At 44.5% G+C, this 25,088-nt stretch overlaps 2 protein-coding genes across 2 annotated transcripts; one reads left to right on the top strand and one right to left on the bottom strand.

The window, feature by feature from the left end:
- The first annotated feature begins 404 nt into the window (after positions 1 to 404).
- LOC142159544 (cyclic nucleotide-binding domain-containing protein 2-like) lies at positions 405 to 13,490 on the top strand. The gene is made up of 14 exons (XM_075214437.1): positions 405 to 410; positions 795 to 941; positions 1,568 to 1,645; positions 2,607 to 2,770; positions 3,852 to 4,008; positions 4,878 to 5,029; positions 6,205 to 6,343; positions 6,928 to 7,039; positions 8,425 to 8,464; positions 9,592 to 9,733; positions 10,805 to 10,870; positions 11,516 to 11,676; positions 12,179 to 12,380; positions 13,002 to 13,490. The coding sequence occupies exons 1-14, from the start codon at positions 405 to 407 to the stop codon at positions 13,134 to 13,136; spliced, it is 1,701 nt and encodes a 566-aa protein (XP_075070538.1). The 3' UTR covers positions 13,137 to 13,490.
- Positions 13,491 to 14,491: 1,001 nt separating this feature from the next.
- Positions 14,492 to 22,340, bottom strand: CCDC12 (coiled-coil domain containing 12). The gene is made up of 7 exons (XM_075214176.1): positions 22,208 to 22,340; positions 17,986 to 18,044; positions 17,442 to 17,521; positions 16,317 to 16,378; positions 15,886 to 15,920; positions 15,313 to 15,389; positions 14,492 to 14,894 (listed from the first exon to the last, which is right to left on the bottom strand). Exons 1-7 carry the CDS (start codon positions 22,283 to 22,285, stop codon positions 14,815 to 14,817), a joined length of 471 nt encoding a protein of 156 aa, XP_075070277.1. The 5' UTR covers positions 22,286 to 22,340; the 3' UTR covers positions 14,492 to 14,814.
- Positions 22,341 to 25,088: the final 2,748 nt, after the last annotated feature.

The raw sequence follows: 25,088 nt of genomic DNA, 5'->3' as shown, positions 1-25,088 counted from the left end.
GTAGAATTCAGACTCGCTGAAATGGAGCTGCTGCTGCTCGCTCTATTTTTTTTTTCCCGGGGGGCGGAAACCCCCCCTTCTAAATCCTGCGCTCGCCTCTGATTCTCATGGTAAAGACTGAAGGCAATGAGTCATCCTTTGGCGGGTGCTGGATGATCAGTGAGTAGGACGGACAAGGATGGCGACATTCAGATCTTCACCATCAGTCGCGCTCGCTCGCGCCTCCGTTCCGCTAAACAGCTCTGATTTTAATGAAAAGAAAATGAGTGAAACAGATTGTCGTGAACCTTGTAAAAGTGGAGCTGAGTTTTGTAAACACAGGAACATAAACATTGGTGGGGGGTGTGGGGGGGAAGGAAGCCGGACTGGAGGAGGGGTTAGTTGTTACCTACTGTATATTGGCGATGACGGTGAGGGGGGCGCTACGAGCATATTAGCCTAGGGCGACCTGAACCCATAGTCAGTCCCTGGTAACAAATGTCGCACTCTTGTGATAATCCTAGGTGATCAGATCCTGCTACATACGGAGGATGACGAGGGTCCAGCTCATTAATTAGTCATTTCTCACAGTTCCAAAACATTCAATAAATCTTAAAACAGTTTTTGGCAAAGTAGTTGCAGGGACAGATCCTATTTATAACAAAGCTCCTTATACTGTGACAGTATCTCCGTAATGATTATCTTGAATCGTGCCAATGTAACCACATCCATGTACTATGGCAGCATGTATAAAGTCACATCATACGTGTAGTGTGATCAGTGTTTGTATGATTTGATGTCTTCGTGTCTTCCAGAGCTTCCGGCACCTGGTCCACCAGGTGATGGTCCTACAGAAGACCACCAGATGTTTCATCCAAACTGCGGAGGAGGCAAAAGGATCGTCCTTCTGGGGGAACGTCGAGGTCTCCGGATTCCAATCTGAAGAGTCTATTTATGAGGAGGTCAATAGATGTTATTCTACAATCCCAGACCATAAATACCCATAATGTCTGGATGTATTCATAATTAGCTTTACAGGTGACGTTACCCACCTCCAGGTACCTATAGTCAGTTAACAGCTAATGATTGACTAGAACAGTCAGGACAATCAACGTGATAAACTACTAAAGATCTATCTGATGGCAGGGAACATATACACAGGTTATCTGTCCCTTCTACCCACTGACAGATACATAGTGATATATTCTGCAGATTATTACATTACTCACCTCTCTAGAGATCTGCAGAACATTGCTCTGTCCCATCTACCCCCTGACAGATACGTAGTGATATATCCTGCAGATTATTACATTACTGACCTCTCTAGAGATCTGCAGAACATTGCTCTGTCCCATCTACCCCCTGACAGATACATAGTGATATATTCTGCAGATTATTTGATTAGTGATATCTCCAGAGATCACTGATAAAAGGAATATAGCTTTTAGCAGTAACATCAGGGAAATGTTTGGAGAAAAATGTAATAATCCAATTTAATTTGATACTTTTTATACCATTATACCATATACCCCTTTATTAGTTCATACAAGGATACAATGTTACATGTGTCGGTGCTTTATCTTATCAGGAAATAAATGGCAAAAAGAAAAAGAAAGAAAAACTCGCTCTGGTGTTCGACACAAACTTCTTCAAAAGTCAGTATGAGGTACGGGGAACGGGGAACGGTGAATGTCTGCGTTTGTTGCTGGGGGTGCACAAAATCCGGTGTATAGTTCAAGATTCAGTCGGATATTAGGGGTGCAATAAATTTAGGGTTCTGACAAGGGACCTAACTAATACCAGGGCCCCATAGATAGAAGGAGGGAAGATACAGGGAAATTATAGATGGGGGAGAAATGGGGTCATTATATAATGATTGGGGGAGATACATGGAGATTATAGATAGAGGGGCACCTAGACACACGCTTCACCTCCTATACTTTGATGGGACCCATTTGTGTTAAGAAAATGTAAAAATAGGCAGCGTAACTGCCCCCCTTCCCCCCCCCCAATCCTTAACTTGTCCCAGACATGGACATTCAGGGGTGGTTTCTGCTATAGGTAGACAACCAGCAAATCAGTGCAGCTCTGGAGCCTTTACATCAAGATTTCGGCTCTCAGATCCAAAAATAAAAAAAAAATTATAGCCCCCCCCCCCCAAAAAAAAATAAATTAAAAGCTATTACACATTGAATTTTTTTTTTCCATAATCAAGTATTTTTTAAATCATTTTCCGCTGTTATCCCCACCCTTAGAGAGGTAACAGAACAGGTGTTGTAGAGTTACCTGTTCCGCCATAATCCGGGTTACGGCAGCTTTTCCTTATACAGGCGGAGCTATCGCCAGCGGTAATGATCTGGTGAATATATCAGGTGTCGCTGACAACAGAGCTTTTCGTCCTTTGACAAATGTGTCTATTATCGAGCGATGCGGATTTCATCCCCCTCATACTGCTGCGGTTACTGTACTATGTCATGTGGGAAAGTTTAGTTTCCCAGTGATCATCATCACCATTTATTTATATAGCGCCACTGATTCCGCAGCGCTGTACAGAGACCTCACTCACATCTGTCCCTGCCCCATTATAAGTAATAATAAGAACAATATATTTTTTGTTTTCATTACAGTTCACTTTTCCTGACAAGGCGATAGAGGTCACTCTGCGGAGGCCGGAGGATCGCTCCGAGCGGGACATCCGCTTTATTTGCAGTATGATGATGGGGATCCTCAGTTTCCGGAGATACAGTACTCACATGCAGCACATGTTGGCTAGAGTTGTGTATTACAGGAGGTCAGTACATCGCGCAGCTCAGGGGATGAGTGGAACTGCTGCAGAAATAAATATTGTCGGGATGTGTTAGAGGAGTTTCAGAACATCTGTTTACTCAAAAGAAATTGCTTGCTCCATGCTGCCATATCTAGAGTCATGATCACCATTTATTTATATAACGCCACTAATTTCGCAGCGCTGTACAGAGAACTCACTCACATCAGTCCCTGCCCCATTGGAGCTTACAGTCTAAATTCCCTAACATACGCACACACACACACACACACAGACAGATTAGGTTCAATTTTAATAGCAGCCAATTAACCTACTAGTATTTTTTTGGAGTGTGGGAGGAAACCCGAGCACTCGGAGGAAACCCACGCAAACACAGTGAGGACATATAAACTCCTCACAGATAAGGCCATGGTTGGAAATCAAACTCATGACCCCAGTGCTGTGAGGCAGATGTGCTAACCACTGAGACACCGTGCTGCTATATATATATATATATATAGAGAGAGAGAGAGAGAGAGTCAGAGTCACTGACTGGGATCAATATACAACCAGCCGTGTGGTTTCAGCATCACAGTCTGCAGTTCTAGGGACAATCCCAGGTTCTAAAGCTTGAAATTGGGGATTGTAGTGCTCCACCTTTCTCCAGTATTGTATCTCATGTGACCAGCGCAGAGGCAGCGACAGCAGCAAAGTGTCCACAAGATATATCTTAGAATATTAGTGACTGTGTAGCATTGTTTTATCTCCCATCTATTTATTACTCATTATAAGACGACAAGAGTAAGAACAATGTGTCATCAATGGGAGAGATCAACATGGCAGCTCTCAGCGGTCGGATGGTAATATGTGGGTCAGGGGGCGAGCGCTAGTACAGTATTATCAGGGGGAACAGTTCACCTGTGGAACCCAGACCAAAATTTGGGTAAAGGCCAGATGAAGCCACTCAATGCTCCTGCCCCCCCCCCCCATCCTCCTTATCAACCTCTCCCCGTCTTTCCCGTCCTGATATAATGATATAACAGACAGTTGTTATCACAGAAGGTAGCAGCTGATTATCCGCTCCGCTGAGCCCTGTTTCTCTCACCAGGTTCGGCCGTGGACGGGTCATTGTGAGGAAGGGGCATCGCGGGGACAGTTTCTACTTCGTCTTTTCGGGGGTGATTGCGGTCACACAAGACGAGGACGGCAGCAGCGCTCTGTTAGATCTGGAACCCATTCTCCTCCACAAAGGGGCCAGTTTCGGGGTGAGTAGTCTGACATTATTGTGGAGGGGGGTCTTGTAATAATAACATATTGTAACATTAGCAGAATTTAAACATCAAGTTTATAACAAGAACAAGTTACATGTTTGACCTCCTAGGTTAGTCGCCTCCCAATAACCAACCAATCACATCTGCACATAACAATAAATGTATGATATCCCAAAGTAAGGAGCTGATGATGGGGAATCTAGCAGCATCCGGACTGCACTGATAATATATCATCTTTACTGTAATAATTGATACTAGCATTATTTATAGGCTATTTAGGGTATTTACGCAGCACAGCCTACACCTGGCACCGGGCATCCTGATTTGCACAATGCACCAACATTACCAGCAATGTGCATGACTTGGTGAAGCAAGATGGTGGCATTTGTAGGGGAGCAGAGGCCTGTCCAGGCGATAGTATGAGATGGGCTGAACGAGGGTGTTCCTTACTATATTAACTTGTTGCTTGTTTTAGGGAAGGTGAGCTTCTCTACCTTGTATCAGTCTGGAGTAGGGAAGGAAAGGAGTGTCAGTGCACTGAAGCCTAAAGCTTCAAAGACCTGAGAGATTGGCTTTTAGTCTCCCAGTTAATGAGATTCTCAGTACATATTAGAGGCATGAACAATGGTATTGCAACTAGTGTAATGGGAGATAACTGATACACTTTGGGTGTGACATGTGTTTGCTATAGTGGGTATACTCCATTACACTTTACTCTTTAGCAAAGTACTAAGTAAAGATACTAATCAGCTAATTTCTCTTCTTTTTTTACTTTAATTCACCAGCACAGAGAGGAACCTGTTACGTCTGTGTGTGACAGAGAATCTGTAGAATAATACGATAATAAACGTTTTCTCGTACAGGAAGTGGCGCTGCTGAAAGGCCTGAGGAGAAACGCCACAGTGGTCTGTATGGAGGACACGGAGTTCCTGGTGGTGGACAGAACAGAATTCTTCCAGAACAAGCTGGACCAGGAGCTACAGAAGGAGCAGCAGTGCCGATTCCAGTTTTTCAGGTACCCGTCTGTGTGTGCGGTTGAGGTCCACAGATAGAGATTCATTTGGTCGACATTCAGAAAGTCGACAACGTTAGGTCAACAGTCACATGGTCATCAGTATTATTAGGTCAAAGACTGAAATGTAGACAGTATGATGTGGTTAGGGATATCATTGTCGACTTTCCAACCCTGTCTATATTATGGTGTCGACCATATAAATGTCGATCATGTAACATATGTATCACACCCTGTATATGGAGCATGTCTGTTGCATGATACATGTATGGCTGTGTATTTAGTGACGGCGGTGTTATCAGCTGCACCAGTCTCACAATAAAACATCGGAATTCACAAGGGCGTCTATGAAGTCTCTGCCTTACGTTTTGCTGCTTCTGGAACACAGCAAACCTTTGAGAAGCCCCCTATCCGGACTGACAACTGGGGGCATCCGGAAATTATTGAGCGGTGGTTGTCATTTTAGCGATAATCACAACCCCGACGCACTGTACACCTGCTAAAGAATTCCGATGAGAACGACATTAACACTTATCATAATAAAGATATTGTACATGCCCAACACGCTTTCTATATATTCCAATTGGACTGAATACCGTCAGTTGCAGTTTCCGTCACTGCCAACACTGACATTTCTGTATTTAAAGCGGCAATGCCAGGACCTAACGTCTTTAGGATCTAATTTAATGGTTAGGGTTAGGATTAGAGTTAGGGTAAGGGTTAAATTTACTTACGATAAAGCCGTCTATAATAGAAAGAAGCCCACTCCTGGCATTGCCTTGGCATTAAAAAATCTCACTGTCGGCATCATAAGTGACGGAAATTGCAAATGCTGCCATTCACTCCAATCGGAATCTATAGAAATCATGTCGGTCATCTACAATGTCTTTGTTATGGTAAGTTTGCAGTTTGTTCTCATCAGCATTCTTGCAATTGGAATGCTTTAGTAGGTATACAGTGTATACAGGGTTCTGATTATAGTACACTTGTACCCAACCCATTATTGAGACCATTTATTTATATTGTGTCACAAAACTCTGCAGCGTTGGACAGTCAGCAAATCATACAAACTGTACTTAGGAACAGAGGAAGGGCAGGGAGGGTGGAGGGGACCATGCTCAGGAGATATATATATTTATAACAGTGAGTGTGACAATCATCAGGAACCGTTCTTCTAGGTCTTTAGATCTGTTCTCCAGCTGGTCTGATCAATCCCTGGAGACACTGGCCGACCACTGCAAGATAGAGGAGTGCCACCACGGCCAGGTCATCGTCAGTGACACCCATGAGACCAAAAATATCGTCTTTGTCACAAAGGTAATTGCGTGTCGGGAACCTAATCATGTATTGATCGCTTTCATATATCATTTGTTCTTTGTCTATTAATGTACTGACAAATATATTGGTTCAAGCCACAAAAAATGGGAGAAAAAATTGTAAAATAAATATATAACTGAACAATGTGTCATAATAAAATAAATATATTTACAATCTTTACTACACTTTATGCTTTGTCCCGTCGCTCCTGCGCTGTAGTCTGCTGCTCACATTTATAACCTGCAGGTGACCCTAGAATTTCTCCACAAATAAAATACTAACAAACCATCAAAGCTAAGTAAGTGAAGTATTTTATTACTTTAAAGGGGATGCACAGACCCCCTGTAGATGGCCCGGAGAAGCAGTGAGTTAACCCTTACCACGCCGGACCAGCTGAGGGTCTATCAGCGGCCCCAGCATTATTTTATTCAGAAATTTAGCAAGAAAAACAAATCATATTTATGGCTGCATATTGATAACATGCCCCTATTAATGACTCTGAGGGAAACAATGAAGAGATAATAGATGCATCAATTGTCCTTATCTGCAATAAACACTCTGTCTCCACCCTGCTCCCAACACAGGGCCGTGGGGAAGTTCTGCGATTGGTGGATCTCAGCCAATGTCTGTCCTTCCTCAAGTGGGTGAAACAACACGAGGCTCTGCTGGGGAAGTCTGCGCTGGTTACTCACCCAGGTTTGTGTTATTGGGGACAGGGAATAGTGGGTGTAGGGTGTGTGTGATTGGGAATAGGGGGTGTAGGGTGTGTTTAATTGGGAACAGGGGTGTAAGGTATGCGTGACTGGGAACAGGGGTGTAAGGTATGCGTGACTGGGAACAGGGGTGTAAGGTATGTATGATTGAGAAGAGGTTGTGTAGGTTGTGAAACAGGGGGTGTAGGGTTTGGGTGATTGGGAACAGGGTGTAGGGTGTGTGTGATTGGGTGTAGGGTGTTGGCGATTGGGAATGGGGTATAGGGTGTAGGTGATTGGGAATGAGGTATAGGGTGTAGGTGATTGGAAAGAGAGGGTGTGGATGATTGGAAACAGAGGGTGTAGTGTGTGGATGATTGAGAATGGGGTGTAGGGTGTTGGTGAATGGGAACAGGGAGTGTAGGGTGTGTGTGATTGGGAATGGGGTATAGGGTGTGGGTAATTGGGAATGGGGTGTAGGGTGTTGGTGAATGGGAACAGGGAGTGTAGGGTGTGTGTGATTGGGAATGGGGTGTAGGGTGTAGGTAATTGGGAATGGGGTGTAGGGTGTCGGTGATTGGAAACAGAGGGTGTAGGGTGTGGATGATTGGATTAAAGATAATAGAATTATCCAGCTTGTGTAGGTGGGAGGCTTCTATCACCACCATCATCTGCCCCTCAGTCACACCAACCACCATCATCCTCTCAGGACCATGCCCTTGGGGTTGTCTTCCTAATACCACAAGTCTCCCTTACAAACAAAGGGGAGACAACATAAAAGGAGACACCCCGGGATCGCGCACAGCCAGCAGATCTGACTCCTGAACACCATATGTCCAGCCCAATCACTGTAACATGCATCAGGGTGCCCCTAAAGAGTCATTCTAACCGTACGTGTCTGACCGCTGCACCCGCTGTGAGTCATCGATCTCGCAGTATGAGGTGCTGGCGGCTGACGTCCTTCAATGCTCAAGACATAACTGTATACATCTATAGATGGAGAAATATATACAATATATATACAATATGTATATACACAATATGGAAGGGGGGATAAATTTGGGTCTCCCCCTCGGGCACCATACTTCCATACTGCAGCCTGACTAAAGCCATGTTATTGTGCTGGATTATATATCTGTAATGTGCAGCCTCATCCTCCCTCATTTGTCAGAACACATCAGTTTGTCTTTTCACCCCCCCCCCCCCTCCCATTTACCCCTCAGCCAGGTGCTGGTGTTACAAGGGGACTCTCTCAGTCTAACCTGCCCTGTAATCACCCAACGGGGCTCAGTGACAGCTCCTGGGTATAATCTCTCCTCCTCTGTCTGTAATGTGTCGCTCTGTATAAATCATGTATTAAAGATCTTATTACTTCTCATCTGTGATCAGGGCAGTCAGCTGCAGACCCCGGACACAGCGGTGACAGGAGGTGAGGAAGGGATCTCTCTAATATCTATGTAGCTGCAGACACCAGGAGTAGTCTCTGTAATATATCTATCAATTCATATACAGGACATTTATACTAAGGAAATCTATATTTACCAGTGTACAATATAAGTAAATCATATCAATAATATACATGCTCTGAATAAAGAAAAAGTGTTATTACATTTGCAAGAAACTATGAATATAGCAGCAAATATTCTGTAAAAGTATTATGTAAAACAGCATAATAATACATAATAATACATAACAATACACTATATAATAATACATAATAATACATAATAATACATAACAATACATAATAATACATAATAATATAATACATAACAATACATAATAATACATAACAATGGGGAACTAAAATAACAAAGTATTTTTGGACATTTTAAACCAGGAAGAGTCTGCACATTCTCTGGATGCTTCAGATTTGAGGTTAGGGAAACGCCCATCTGGCTACTTATATGTTATCAGATTAACAATAAGAAATAATGTAATCCAAGTATAAAATACATACTGCCCCCAGACACATATATGTAGGTATAATACCCAGGTCTGTAGGTATAATACACAGGTCTATAGATATTATAAACAGGTCTGTAGGTATAATATTATTATTACCATTTATTTATATAGCGCCACTAATTCCGCAGCGCTGTACAGAGAACTCACTCACATCAGTCCCTGCCCCATTGGAGCTTACAGTCTAAATTCCCTAACATACACAGACAGACACACAGACTAGGGTCAATTTTGCTAGCAGCCAATTAACCTACTAGTATGTTTTTTTGGAGTGTGGGAGGAAACCGGAGCACCTGGAGGAAACCCACGCAAACACAGGGAGAACATACAAACTCCTCACAGATAAGGCCATGGTCGGGAATTGAACTAATGACCCCAGTGCTGTGAGGCAGAAGTACTAACTACTAAGCCACCGTGCTGCCCTGGTGATACACAGGTCTATAGGTATTATACACAGGTCTATAGGTATTATACACAGGTCTGTAGGTATTATGCACAGGTTTAAAGGTATTATAAACAGGTCTGTAGGTATAATACCCAGGTCTATAGTTATTATGGTATAATTGGCCACTGTCTGTGATTGTTTGGCAGACTCTACACCTTGGACGATTTAGACAGGAGATATAATCTTCCTACGCGCTGTTCTGAAGAAGCCGGACACCTGGACTTACACGGTGACATGATGGCGGCCGTCTACCTCCGCATAGATTCCCTGCGGCCCGGACAGTACTTTGTGAGACCCTCTATAATCCTTTCTTCTCATCATGATCCAAATAAAACAACCACAATACAGGAAGAGCAGAACGGGCGCCCAGCAGCGACAACGGTTTAGATCCGCCATGTTTCTAAATTTGCGCAAGTGCGCCCATATTCCCCCAGGTAGGATAGGTTTATGGCACAAGACTGAAGTTGGCGTAGGCGGAGAGGAGGAGTTGGTCGGAGTGAAACGTTCTTAGTACAGAGTAGTCGCCTCGTTCTGTGGAGCAGAAACCAGATTAATAGTTTTGTAGATCAGGTGGGGGAGAGGACGTATTCTCAGGGGTGTCCCTGGCCATGGGCGGCCATTCCCACATTACAGAAGGTTCTGCACCAGCTTTAAGACAGATATCTTAAGGCGCAGTCCGAGTATGATAATGGTGGGCTTCAAACATGGACCGGAGCCACGTGTGATAAGGACCCGGTCTCCCCTCACCCACTAAGTCTGATCTACTTACAAGCAGAATTTGTTTCTATTTAAGTTTGCATTCTGCACAATGGTCTCAATTGGACTTCATGGAGGACAGGAACCTGAACGCTATCAGCCAGTAATATAACAAACTCATGGATGTTCTACACTGAGCTCCTCTGTCAGAAGTCATTGGAGGAGGAAACGGAGCTGCTAACGGCCTGATTGGAGACGGTCACTTAGCACTTCCACCAGGTTGGAAGTTAGAGGGGCTCTGATGGAGTATTTGTACCCCCATACATAGGGGTGAGACCTGTCTGAGAGCTTCCAGGCTGAGGAAATAAGGTTAAAATGTGGGAGACTCTCTCAGAAAATTATATTTGGAATTTCTGCAATTTGCGCACCCAAAAAAGATGGGGCTTAGGAACCTGGGGGTGTGACTCTCCTAAATTTGGTTGTGGTTGCCATCTTGGAAAGCATATAGTCGACTAGTGTCAAAGCACCAATTGTAGTCATTTTTCTTGAAGGATTATTTTTAAAATAAAAGTTTCAATATAAATGTAAGACAAAGCAGTAATGAAAAAAATACTATTCTGGCTGCACAGCGTTTGAGTTTCGGTCGGTGTCATTGTTCCACAGAGAGGTGTGGACGTGGACTACATTGTGTCCTGCTTTGAGAAGGAAGGCCGGCTGACAGAAGATCAGGTACACTGACTGCACATTTACATAGGACAGTTATGTTTCTGAATAAGATAGAAACCACCACCATATAAAGTGCAAATTTTTGGTGTTAAAATAAAATAACTGAAGAAAAGAAAATGTTGTCCGACGCTCTAAAGCAAACAATATATAAATCACTCTGTGTCAGCACATACATAAATAGAATTTATATAGCTATATTGGAATAAGATCACCAATGTCTTGTAGGAGATAAAATACCCAGAATAAAGAAAAATTTTACAGAGCAAGTAAACTCACAATAGGACATGACATATAATATGGAACCTGATTGAAGATTGTACGAGAATTTTTTCAGTATGCTGCATGTCTATTCTGCTGCTTAGAGGGTGGGACATCTCTATCTTGCATCACTGTGGAATGAGGAGACAGTGTGAAGCTACATAAGTGTGATTGTTTGCAGACTTCTAGGTAACAGATTGGTGGATTCCTACATGGGTCATATCCAATCAGATCACAGCTAGTGTGAATGGAAATAATTTGTATGCTCAGCTTGTTCTTGCTCCATCGCAGTAGCTGGATAACACGAAACACTGGATTTTGCATTTGTTCGTTGCATATGAAAATGTAATTATTTTGTTTAGTTACAAATAACACCTACGTGTCCCCCAGAGCCTGAGTTTCGTGCCCATTGCAGCCCAGAGAGATCCACGGTCTATGGTCATAATCAGCCAGGGAGCAGAGGTCATTCGTATCAAGCTGGACAAGTTCTCGGAGCTGGCTGACCTCAGCACCCTGAAGAAGCTCAGGGAGCAGATGGTTCCATATGTCAGGTAGTGTATCCCAGAGCGATGACCAGGGTGGGGTAAGGAGGGGGGGGGGTGAATTCTGGGGGGATTTCACCTGTACAAGACCCAGGAGAGGAATCAGTTCAATGCTATATTGTTTTCCAGCAACAATGTCCATTATTTTACCATGCATTGTGCAGATTCCTGCCACACTATTGGTACATAACCAGCTGACGTCTGATACATGAATTTTAATTCATGTAAACAGATTTGACACTAAAAAAAATATTGTTTTAAGTGATACCAGAGCCCTTTGTGTTTCCACATGTATTTATTGTCTTGGGAGTATTTTTTTCAACATTACTTGTTCCATTTCTGTGCATTGAAACTAATCATCTCTAAAACGTTAATAAAAAAACCCCATAGTATGTATGTTTGATATGTGCTTTTACTAAGATAGCATATCAGGTGCCAGCTGGGTACGTAGCCTGATCCATCCCATTGACAATGGAGAATCTATTTAATCCAGTTGTGTTCCCCAAACCAGCGACGACGATCTCTGCAGAATTTTCTTGGAGCAAAATCGGTGGAAAGTCTTCAAGTCGGATCTGGTTAGTAATCTCAGCCCCTCACCAAGCCCCCGGCTGAAACATCAACGGCACCAGAAGTGCAAAGAGGTGCCCAAGAGCCAGACTACAGACAGGAGGGGCATCCTGCAACTGGGGACCCACAGGCCAAAGACGGAGAAGGTTGGTATGAAATAGAGCCACTATTGTCATCAAACAACTAGACATTGAGGACTTCTCCACTATGCAGTTCCTGTACGATAACTATGTTCAGTAACTGTGTATAATGAAAATATTTATTTGGACAATGTGATCAAAGAATATTGAGCCAATTGTTGAAATCTTTGGAGTCAGCAAGACTTTTAGTGGCATTAAAAGGCACCGTGTGGCTTTTCAGCTGTAGTGGGAATACTGGGATATGTAGTTCCACAACTGAAAACTGGTAGCTCACTTGAGGGAAAATAATCAAATACTGAGAATACGCTATAATAGATTGTTCATGCCTTAGCGATGCCGCTCAAAACTAGTGAATCAATGCAGATTTTCCTGATGCGCGTTGGCTCTGCCACAAAATCTCTGCCTCCAGTGTGTAGAATAACTGAGTAGTTGTGAAAGTGGTGTCTAGCCGCCAGCCTGGTTACAAAGCAAAACAGTAATGGACAAATGGCTCCAGAGTACTTCAGTCCAACTTGTTATTCTGTGAATTATTGTCCACTGTTCCGTTAGCCCCTACACATTCCATAGCGTTGTACAATCAATGGTTCAGGAACTTGTATTAAACTGATCAAGTTTTATTCTTCCTAGTTCTGGACAACGCCAACAAAAAACAAATCTGTGGCACACAATGAGAACGAGAATGCCCCGCCCGGGCATACTACGATTCGGCTCATTCATGGTATCGATATTCCTAAATTGTGTGGCAAGAGAATCATGTGGTGACAGCGGGCTGCGCCCGGCCCCGTGCCAGCCAGGCATGCAGAAAAGAGAGGAATTGCTCATTGGTGGCATAAAACGGAGGATCGCAGCCCAACATGTTAATGGTTCTCTCTGTACTATTGAATGTTGTGTGCGCCCAAGTCCACCGTCTCTAAGGACTTGTATGCGTGGGCATCAATGTGGTGCGTTCTGCAAGCCTGGTAAACATACTGCTAAACGTGTGTACAAGTCCCAAGACAGTAGTCACATCTCACTATATATTATTTTCTCCATTTACTCTTCTGAGCGTAGGCTGACTAGACTCAATATTAATTGATATTGTGCCAGCATATTCTGTAGTGCTTTACAGTCCATCAATGTCATATGTACTCCAAACATATAGAATTTTATTTTGCCATATTTGTCTAGTGTAAATGTTAAGGGAAGAATGTGTAAATATATTCTTGTGCTAGAACTTCAGAGTTTGTATGAAGAGCTCATTATTCAGCCATTGTTTCCCTTCCCGTATAATCCCATTATCTACTACCAGAGCGCTCCTGTTAGTCTTATTGAGATGCGCCAATCCTCTGACAACGCAACAGGTGGGTCCTAGCTAGTGGCAAGGAATGCGTTGCATGATTGAGAGGTGGCCAGGTTTCTGAAAGATCTGAAAATACAGAGAGCAGGCATCTACCATATACAGTCCCCTGTGCTTGGCAAAATTAAGCACATAATTATGTTAGTTACTGTAATACTAAATACAAATTATTTGCTGCATAGTGATAATTAGAAGGCTATAAATATAAGCTACTTGGATGACATAAATTGGATGAATTATCTTCATTACATACAGAGGAGTCTGACAACCTGTTCTTCCTGCACTACTCTGTGCTGCTGGGGGACCCTGCTCCTTCCACTATATAACTCTCAGACTGTGGCTTCCTGCTGCCTCCATTCCTGCTCACTTCAACTCCTGTTTGTCCTCTGTTTTGAAGAATAAGTTCAATGTATGTTCTGGCCCCAGTAAAAGCCAATACAATGGCAATGATTGAGACTTTATGCAAACTTTAACCAACCATAAAACTTCTCAAGTTTAAACTAATTTAATCTGTGCAGCTCTGATGATGTTTCTGATAATGAGTTAATTCAACACCAAGAAACATTTTTACAGGAGTCTTCAGTTCGACATATTGAAGTTTTTTTACACCTGGGGAGATGCCCCAATATTTCAATGTATGGATTGTTACACACAAGTAGGTCCAGGTTTCAGGTGTGTAAATGATTCACGACAGGTGTCAAACACACGAGATATAGTCCTGAATCCACTCCCAACAAACATCAACACTTCTGTATTTTAGACTGAGTTTATTTAAAAAAAAAAAAAAAAAAAAGATATGAAAACAATATATACAGGTTATCTGTGTGATTAGAACAGGATTAACCTCATGATAAAACACATAAGGTTCCGCAGTCTGGGACTGATCATACACCGAGCGCTGGTCGGTGACTTCAGTGACCTCAGGACGGGAGTAATCATCCCCAAGCAATTTCCTTATCATATTCTGGGTTCTAAAACCACCCCATTTTCTCTTCCCAACTCAAACCCAACTTCTGCCAGAGAGCCCTGTGGAGGGCGGATATGGCGGAATGTGTCACACGGTCTGATCTTAGGGCAGTTTCCGGTCCACATTGCGCAGAGAATTCAGTCAGAATCTTCGTTTTCTTGCTTTGCTGTCGCAACTGCAGAGGCCAAATTCTCCTCCTGCCCCCGTAATCGCTCTCCTGAGGGGATAAAGAGGAAAATGATAGGAACATAGATCAACACTCCCCCTTCATGTACTCGCCACCATTCAGCAGCTGGTGGATGCTGGTTCTTAATCCCAGGAGGAGCCAACTCCCAGAGTTTACAAAGCAGGATGATGTAATCTGGAGTGAAACAGAATAGACGTGTCCCACATTCTGCTCTATTGATCCAGGAACCAGTCTACAGGCGGCCTGCACATCTATTTTCTATATGAGGTTTGGGTGATTCTGTACATAAAGTGGGGGAGGGTATCTAGAAGCAGACAATCCTGTTAAGGAAAGTTTTATTTTATATGCATAGTAAGCAAAAAAAAAATACTACAATTGCTTTAACATAACAGAACCCAGAAGATACAAAATTGGATTTTAGAGATCAATATCTGAGGTGTAAACTCACGGATCAGCTCTGCAATGGCTCGCTGTGTTCTCTTCTCCAGCTTTTCCAACTTCTTGGCCACATCTCTCTTCAGGTCCCTAAATACAAGAGGGGAGTGTTACAGGAGGGTTTACGGCTACCAATATCTGGGATCTGGCTTTCACACGCACCTCTACGTACTAGTAACCAGTTTGGGGCAATACATTCTTCTTAGTGCAAATAACCCTTTGTGGAGACAAATTCTGAGTAGAGAGCTCTTCTATGTCCAAATATCTAAAGTCTACACCAAGAGGCGACGGATTAATTCAAAGTCTCCCTGACCTAAGTCTATCTGGTTAAGAGAGTAAGTATTGTAGCCTGTCCCATAATTCCTTTAACTGGTCACAAATCTTACCTGTAAAAGCTTATTCATGTGTGAAAACTCTCACAATTCAGGCTGTGGTAGAACAATTATCAGTGGGGGGGGGGGGGGTCTCTATCCAATCAAGTATATAAACCATCCTGTACTAACTAGACACTGAAACATTCATAATGCACTGTAACCTGTATGGTAGGGGGACAGTCTTATCCACTAGCTGAGTAAGAAGCACTCACCAGTCTGGTTTTCTTGGAGCGAGGTTAGTCAAATCCTACAAGACATAAAAAAAAAATATATAAAAATATATACCAGAAACAGACCTACAAACCCCCCCCTAACCCTCCTTCCTTATATACCAGAGAGTAACAGACCTACAATCCCTCCCTAACCCTCCTTCCTTATATACCAGAGAGTAACAGACCTACAAACCCCCCTAACCCTCCTTCCTTATATACTAGACATTACCAGTTGCAGACCTACAAACCCCCCCTAACCCTCCTTCCTTATATACCAGAGAGTAACAGACCTACAAACCCCCCCCTAACCCTCCTTCCTACATACTAGACATAAGCAGCTGCAGACCTACATCCCCCCCTCTATTCCTCCTTACATACCAGACATTACAGGCTGCAGACCTACATCCCTACATGAATCAATCTGTACTTACAACTTCCTCAATAATGGGCTCTGGCTTGGCTGCTTCAAGCTGGTCCTTCACCTTTTCTTCCACTAGGGGGCAAAATGATACCAAATTAAAAGAAAAATAAGCAGAATCCAAATGGAAAAGATAAAAAAAAAAAGAAAAAAAAAAAAAAGTACATTTGAGGCATGTAGAATTTATGACAGAGCCTTAGAGGGTCAGCATCACCTTTATAAACACCTAATTTTCTCATTGCAGAGGGAAGGAGACCTCTTCCCCTGGTATTACTGGTAAAACTAGAGGACAGTGGGAATACCATCTCTTGGCAGCGCTGTAACACCATGTGACAACCAGCATAACTGCTCTGAGATATGTACGGTTGTTACTGGCTGCCAATAATAACACAAGATGATACATGGACTCATCTAATGCACTGTGAGGGTAAAATGTTCCTTATGTTAGTACAAATTTACCGTTTTATCTATCGGAAGTGACGGCTTTGTACGATATCTTTGTGAGGCTTTATAATGACATATATAACACCTTCTCTAAACGTTGGGTGTCATCTACACATAGTTACTGGGAAAACACCAATGTGGGAGTCTGTTGCTGAAACAGGACAGAGCTGTTACAATGATCTCTTTATTCTTCCAGTAGACGTAGTGGCAGCTGCCATCTTCATTTTTATACTGCTAGAATACCACTGAATCTGCCCCCTCCATCCAATTCACATGATACGGACAATAGAGTAGATTTATACACTATAGAATCACGTCACATGGAAATAAGTGGACTAAAGTACTAATTCTGCTGCAAGCAAATTACATATGGAACAATGCACTCCCTAATGTAAGTGATAAGGAGTTATGTGACCATATAGCACCACAGGACATAGACTGAGTTCTTATATACAGGTCAGAGATACGAGGTGACATTATCACTAATCACTTACAGTTGGGGGCCTTAGTCGTTATAATACACACATTTCCCTACTGAACACCACAGTGATGAACTCACCATTTATATAGATATTTCCAGGAGTTTATAATAAACAAGTATAGAGTCTTATGTATCAGTTTGGTTTAGCAGGAGTCTGAGTATGTATTTATATAGCGCCTGCATATTATTCACATATATCAGCAGTATGCCCACCTGAAATCGGCTTGGCTTGGGGTACCTGCCATTCTTTCAGTCGCTCGTCCTGGGGAGTGTAATTCCTCAGTTTCAGTTCTCTGGGAACACATAGACAATGTTCTAATAAACATCAATATTGGTATTCTGCAATATGTAAATTAAACAATTCAATTAACAATGCACAGCTTTGGTTATATTTTGATACACCCATTTGTTAGCCCGCTGTCCCTTTAAATAATCCAGGCTGCTGCCCTTATCTATCTGGAGGATACGCCTGGACTGTCCTTATTTTCATATTGTCTACAGTGACAGGCCGGTGTGTCCAGCCCCCATCAACACGCAGCCAGAGATGATGGACCAGCCACAAGTGGCATCTGGCTTGGAGTGGGGACTTCATCATCTATTAAACGTCGATTTTCTACAAGATTCACAGTAGAAAACGTGCGTTCGGGAGCTCAGGAACAAAATGAGAGCTATTGGCCAGGATGACTTTGTACAGGAACGAGAAGAACAGCAAAGGAACATGAAATAACCGTTTCAGAACAGCACCAAATATACTGACTTGTGTTTCTCCTCCTCCTCTCCAGGAACATTCCCGCCAACACCGTCCTCCTCTCGGGTCTGTAAGAGAAATCATAAAACCAGTCACATCTCCGACAGACCTACTGACAGATGAGAATCATGCTAACTAGCTGGCAACTGCATCATTACATGCGTCACATTCAGCCGAGATCTGCGGACACCATATATGATGGGTTTAGAGACCCACGTCTGTATGGAGATCTGCAGACTGCCCTACTCCACTAATGAGCTATAGTACTACAATGTACCATCACATACAGAGCTTTATGGAGAATTAGTGGTCCTCCAAGGAGACACTGGGTCTGTAATGCAATTGTATATGGTTCTCAGTGCAGAGCTGACAGAACGCACGGGCATCACTAGACTAAGTGTGCAAGTCTATTTTTTTTTATTTTTTTTACATATGTACTTGAGCATCTTACAAGATGTGGCTGCAAAATGTGTCATTTTGTACAGTGCTATAGAGTTTAGTGCATTCTGCACCCACACAGACCCCATCCTGATCTCCAGTAATGTCTGATTAATTAAGGGATTTTATAGAGAGTTACAGTGTTCCTCTCACACAGAGCTAAGATCAGCAGCTGCTGGATAGGTGAGTCCAGGAAAATACTAACCAGCATGTAAACACTTATTTGCTTTGTCCTCTTTCTTTTTAATGTAAACGAAAATAATAATTAATCAGCAAGAAGTCTGTATGTTAATTGGGGTATCATTCAGCTTTAAACATGAACATAGTTGTCAGATGTGTAATATCTGTGCAATTCTTCATCTACATGGATTGGGGATAAGGATTAACTGAAGTTAAGTAAAACTTTGTATCTTATGTGGGTGCAGATGAACGCCTCCTAAAACTCCCATTGTTTCCATGGGAGACATTGTTTGCAATTTGTGGTCAAATTCTAAGCAACAGCCATTTACCAAAGCATCTGAAAACGTTATCATAATATCTCTAATATGTAGGCCAAACAGTATTTTCCATGCAATGAAGACGAACAATAACGACAGAGGAGGAAGGAAACGGCCACAGATCTGCCTCATCTTCTGTACCAGGAGAGAACATTTCAAATGTTCCCTTCAAACAACAGCCAGAATATTATTACATAAAGAATGAGCCATATAATGAGCTGGGAGCTCCTATCTCTCTCCACAGGTCCCCGCACTTCCTTCCACAGACCCTCCTCTCTATCTGTCAGATACAAGGGAAAGTTATTTATAACACAGGAAGAGCTGCACGCAGCCAGTCCCTTTATAACACTATACTGTTCATCTCTGTAACCATGTGATACATTGTGCTGGGAGTAGGAAACTTCTGCATCTGTATTGCTATAGTTCAGCGTTTGCTAACCAGTGACACTCCAGGTGTTGTGAAACTACAAGCCCCAGCATGCTTTGCCAATACTTAACAGCTTATTGCTGGAAGGGTATGCTGGGACTTGTAGTTTCACAACACCTGGAGTGTCACAGGTTGGCCAAGACTGCTATAGTTCCACACGTTACACTTCTCTTCTATGTACTAAGACATTGGAATCATGGGAGTTTTTCTGTAATAATAAAATTTTAAATGAAGACTAGGATGATAATCAGAGACCTGCTTGCTGATCGCTGCTCAGGAAACCATCTTGGAGTGTGTATTTACTCAGCTTCAATGTGAAATACTCACAGTATAAATATGTTTTGTATGGAGTGTAAAATCAATAAAGCTCCAGCTATAAATTGCTCAGTGGGAAGGTTGACGATTATAACCCTTCCTTCGAAATGCAGATCAGTCCCCATACATGTGTATGGAGACAAGTTTACAAAATTCCCACTTGTTCAAATTAATATACACCAGCTCAGGCTGGCATACATTACTGTATTTTATAGTTTTCAGCTCTGCTCCGAAGATCTGAGCTTCACAGCGCATGTGGGGAGGGATCACACGATCCCTCCCTGTCACACAGCGCATGTGGGGAGGGATCACACGAGCCCTCCCTGTCACACAGCGCATGTGGGGAGGGATCACACGAGCCCTCCCTGTCACACAGCGCATGTGGGGAGGGATCACACGAGCCCTCCCTGTCACACAGCGCATGTGGGGAGGGATCACACGAGCCCTCCCTGTCACACAGCGCATGTGGGGAGGGATCACACGAGCCCTCCCTGTCACACAGCGCATGTGGGGAGGGATCACACGAGCCCTCCCTGTCACACAGCGCATGTGGGGAGGGATCACACGAGCCCTCCCTGTCACACAGCGCATGTGGGGAGGGATCACACGAGCCCTCCCTGTCACACAGCGCATGTGGGGAGGGATCACACGAGCCCTCCCTGTCACACAGCGCATGTGGGGAGGGATCACACGAGCCCTCCCTGTCACACAGCGCATGTGGGGAGGGATCACACGAGCCCTCCCTGTCACACAGCGCATGTGGGGAGGGATCACACAAGCCCTCCCTGTCACACAGCGCATGTGGGGAGGGATCACATGATCCCTCCCTGTCACCGCTCTTTGCAACTATACAGTGCAGGATGTTTATGCTCATGCCCAAGGTTTTCAGTCGGCGCATGCACACTGGAGTGAGAAGAGGACCCCCGTGGATCGCATACTTCTTCGGAAGTGCAGAGACAGTGGTAAGTTTTGCACTTCACAGGAACAGCAGTTTTTCAGAACGGCTGTTCCTGTGGAGGTTTTTTAATAAATATGAAAGCTAGTTCAATCCTTATCTATGTGATGAGGATTGAAAACAATCTTTCATATTTTGCAGTGGGTAATAAATAGGGCCCAGGATCTTCTCACTTACTGGTAATCGTACCTCACCCTATGAGACTCTCAGCACCACAAGGTGCCCACACAATATCACATAGCTCAGCCTCCAAACTTTAGATAATGACCATATCAAAATAGAGGATAGTGATCCGGTACAATGACCAGTATCTCTATGGAGCCATCAGTTTGTATGTTATCCCTATAGTTTAATACTTTATATAGGAGTTATAAACATGTGATGTCACTATCCTGTTATATAACACTGAGCACTGTACCCAGTGACACTGTGCAGATACACAGTACATTATGTAATATAGAATTGTATCTAATATACAAAACAAGAGCAGTGATACTGTGATGTTCATATGAATATATAGAGATATGAGCAGAGGGTCACATCTACAGACACAGACTGAGCTGTGTCACGCAGGGAGAGGTGACCCCGGGCAGGGACCGGTCACACAGGGAGCAGTGATACTGAGCAGCCGGTCACACAGGGAGCAGTGATACTGGTCACACAGGGAGCAGTGACACTGAGCAGGGACCGGTCACACAGGAGCAGTGATACTGAGCAGCCGGTCACACAGGGAGAGGTGACCCCAGGCAGGGACCGGTCACACAGGGAGCAGTGATAATGAGCAGCCGGTCACACAGGGAGAGGTGACCCCGGGCAGGGACCGGTCACACAGGGAGCAGTGATAATGAGCAGCCGGTCACACAGGGAGCAGTGATACTGAGCAGCCGGTCACACAGGGAGCAGTGACACTGAGCAGCCGGTCACACAGGGAGAGGTGACCCCGGGCAGGGACCGGTCACACAGGGAGCAGTGATAATGAGCAGCCGGTCACACAGGAGCAGTGACACTGAGCAGGGACACTGAGCAGCCAGTCACACAGGGAGCAGTGACACTGAGCAGCCGGTCACACAGGGAGCAGTGACACTGAGCAGCCGGTCACACAGGGAGCAGTGACACTGAGCAGCCGGTCACACAGGGAGCAGTGACACTGAGCAGCCGGTCACACAGGGAGCAGTGATAATGAGCAGCCGGTCACACAGGAGCAGTGACACTGAGCAGGGACCGGTCACACAGGAGCAGTGACACTGAGCAGCCGGTCACACAGGGAGCAGTGATAATGAGCAGCCGGTCACACAGGAGCAGTGACACTGAGCAGGGACCGGTCACACAGGAGCAGTGACACTGAGCAGCCGGTCACACAGGGAGCAGTGACACTGAGCAGCCGGTCACACAGGAGCAGTGACACTGAGCAGCCGGTCACACAGGGAGCAGTGACACTGAGCAGCCGGTCACACAGGGAGCAGTGATACTGAGCAGCCGGTCACACAGGGAGCAGTGATACTGAGCAGCCGGTCACACAGGGAGCAGTGATACTAAGCAGCCGGTCACACATGGAGCAGGGACCCCGGCAGTGACCCCGGCACTGACAGACTCTCTCACCCGCTTCTTCCTCAGCTCCCGGAGTCTCTCCTTTCTCTTCAGCGCTTCTCCCTCCAGTCTCCCCACACTGTCCTCCATCTTCCCGAGATGCACTGCGCTCAGCAGCAACCACCAATCAGCGCTCTCCGCCCGGTCTACGTCACGGCAGGTCAGACCGAAGGAGTCAATTACCATATGAGCTATTGAGCTAGATCATACATCCAGGGAAGAAAAGCAGATCGCCGAGTACATCGATAAGTCCCTGAAACGACAAAAAAAGAGATAAGATATAGATTATATACTATTTATGTATTAACCAAATACACTATTGGTTGCGAGAGAGAGAAAGAGAGAGGAGAGAGATAGAGAGCACCAGCATACTCCATGACACTTCATTATGATTGGGGACAAGGTAAATGTACTGAGAACTGAGAATTACCTCAGAATATAACTATAAAACAGAGAAGAGCTCAGTCAGGGGGTAATATCATACTTGCCTACTCTCCCGGAATTCCCAGGAGGCTCCTGAATTTCTGGGAGTCCTCACGGACTCCCGGAAGAATAGGCAAAACTCACGCATTTGCCAAAATTCATGGCAGTGAATGGAGGGGAGGGGGGACTTAATCACAACCTTAAGCTCCGCACCTCCATTAAATGCCGTGAATTTCGGCTTTTTATAGTGGGGGCAGGGAGCTATGGTGATGCGACAATGTCACAACGTCACCACGCCCTCCTCCTACCCCATGTCACATGACCATACTTACCAACTTTCTGTTGGTGAAATCCGGGAGCCTGCAGAGGAGGTGGGCGTAACGGGGGGCGGGGCTCCAAATGGTGTCATTTTGGACCCGCCCCTATGACGTGATGATGCAAAATGCGTCATTTGACAGCGGGGGGCGGGGCCAAACGCCGCGATTCACCGGGAATCGCGGCGTTTGGGACTTAATTCTGCCCACTTCACTAGGAAGTGGGCAGAATTATCCAGATGCGGTGGATTGCCACACTCGCCCGGGAGCCCGGGAGACTCTCGCAAAATGCGGGAGTCTCCCGGATATTTCGGGAGAGTTGGCAAGTATGCACATGACCTCTCCCCCGGATCTTACAAGTTGTCATGTATGGGTAATATACTGAATTGCCTCAGAGTATAGCTGTATAATACAGGGGAGAGCTCATCTTGAGTCCATTTATGGGGTTGCTCCTCAGCCAAGGTAGTGGGCTCCCTCACAATTTTGCCTAAGAACACACGCCACCAAAACTATCATCCACGCACTTATCATCTCCCGCCCCATTTATTGTGACCGCCTCCTCACTGGCCTCCCCCACTCCCGTCTCTCCCCCCTCCGCTCTATACTCAATGCGGCCGCAAGACTCATCTTCCTCTCACGCCGCTCCTCCTCTGCCTCCCCTCTCTGCCTTGCCTTACACTGGCTCCCCTACCCCTACAGAATCCTTTTCAAACTCCTCACCACCACTTACAAGGCTCTCTTCCAGTCTACGGCCCCTTATATCTCTAACCTCCTCTCCATTCACACTCCTGCCCGCTCCCTGCGCTCGGCCAACGACCGCCGCCTCTCCTCCATTATTATCACCTCTTCCCACTCCAGAATCCAAGACTTTTCCCATGCAGCCCCCCTTCACTGGAACGACCTCCCTCGTTCCATCCGTCTCTCTCCTACTCTGTGCTCCTTCAAACGTGCACTCAAAACTCACCTCTTCCTCAAAGCCTACCAACCATCTACTTAACCCCCATCTCCTCCCTTTAGCTCGTCCTCCCTGCTCTCCTCTTGCCTCAACTGGCTCCTCTTGTGCCTGGTCTGTTTACCCTCCCTTAGGATGTAAGCTCGTATGAGCAGGGCCCCCTCCCCTCCTGTCTCCATACCTGTTCTTCCGCTCCGTCTTTACTGCATATGACTAGCCGGAGTTTCTGAAGTATTGGTACTTTTTGTTCATTGTTCTGTATGGTTTCACCCTGTATAGTCTACTGTTAGTACTGTGTGCGGCGCTGCGGATACCTTGTGGCCTAACAAATAAATGATAATAATAATAATGAATAAAAAATGGTTCCAAAACATCCTCCAAGAACAACTTCTCCCAACCATCCAAGAACAGTTTGGTGATGAACAATGCCTTTTCCAGCATGATGGAGCACCTTGCCATAAGGGATCAAAACATCGAAATTTTAGGTCAGTGGCCAGGAAACTTCCCAGACCTTAACCCCATTGAGAACTTGCGGTCAATCCTCAAGAGGTGGGTGGACAAACAAAATACCACAAATTCTGACAAACTCTAAGCATTGATGAGGCAAGAATGGGCGGCCATCAGTCAGTATGTGGCCCAGAAGTTGATTGACAGCTGCCAGGACGAATTGCAGAGGTCTTGAAAAAGAAGGGTCAACACTGCAAATATTGACTCTTTGCATAAACTTAATGTAGTTGTCAATAAAAGCCTTTGACACTTATGACATGCTTGTAATGTTACTTCAGTATAACATAGTAACATCTGACAAAAATGTCTAAAAACACTGAAGCAGCAAACTGTGTGAGATCCAATACTTGTGTCATTCTCAAAACTTTTGGCCATGACTGTAATGAGAAGACTCTCTGTATTGTGCATCTCCCAAACTCACTACATTGTTAAAGTAAGATTATACCTGATCTGACAGTACTTGGGTCATTCCTGTCTGCACCCACTCATTGGAAAAACAGAGCAGCAGGAAATGAATGGATAAAAATGCTGTACATTTATAAAAACATCCTACCCCCAATGTTTCCGCCTTCAGCCACGAGACTTTGATGATGTAATTGAAATACTCTACATTACACATCACTAGATTGTCACCATCAGGCAATCTCACACCTGTAAATAAATCACATACTCCTATTATCTCTCAAATTACCGTCCC

This window comes from Mixophyes fleayi, chromosome 5, assembly GCF_038048845.1.
Source record: "Mixophyes fleayi isolate aMixFle1 chromosome 5, aMixFle1.hap1, whole genome shotgun sequence".
Classification (NCBI taxonomy): Eukaryota; Metazoa; Chordata; class Amphibia; order Anura; family Limnodynastidae; genus Mixophyes; species Mixophyes fleayi.
The sequence above is the reverse complement of the archived record's forward strand: the minus strand, read 5'-3'. Positions and strand labels throughout refer to the sequence as shown.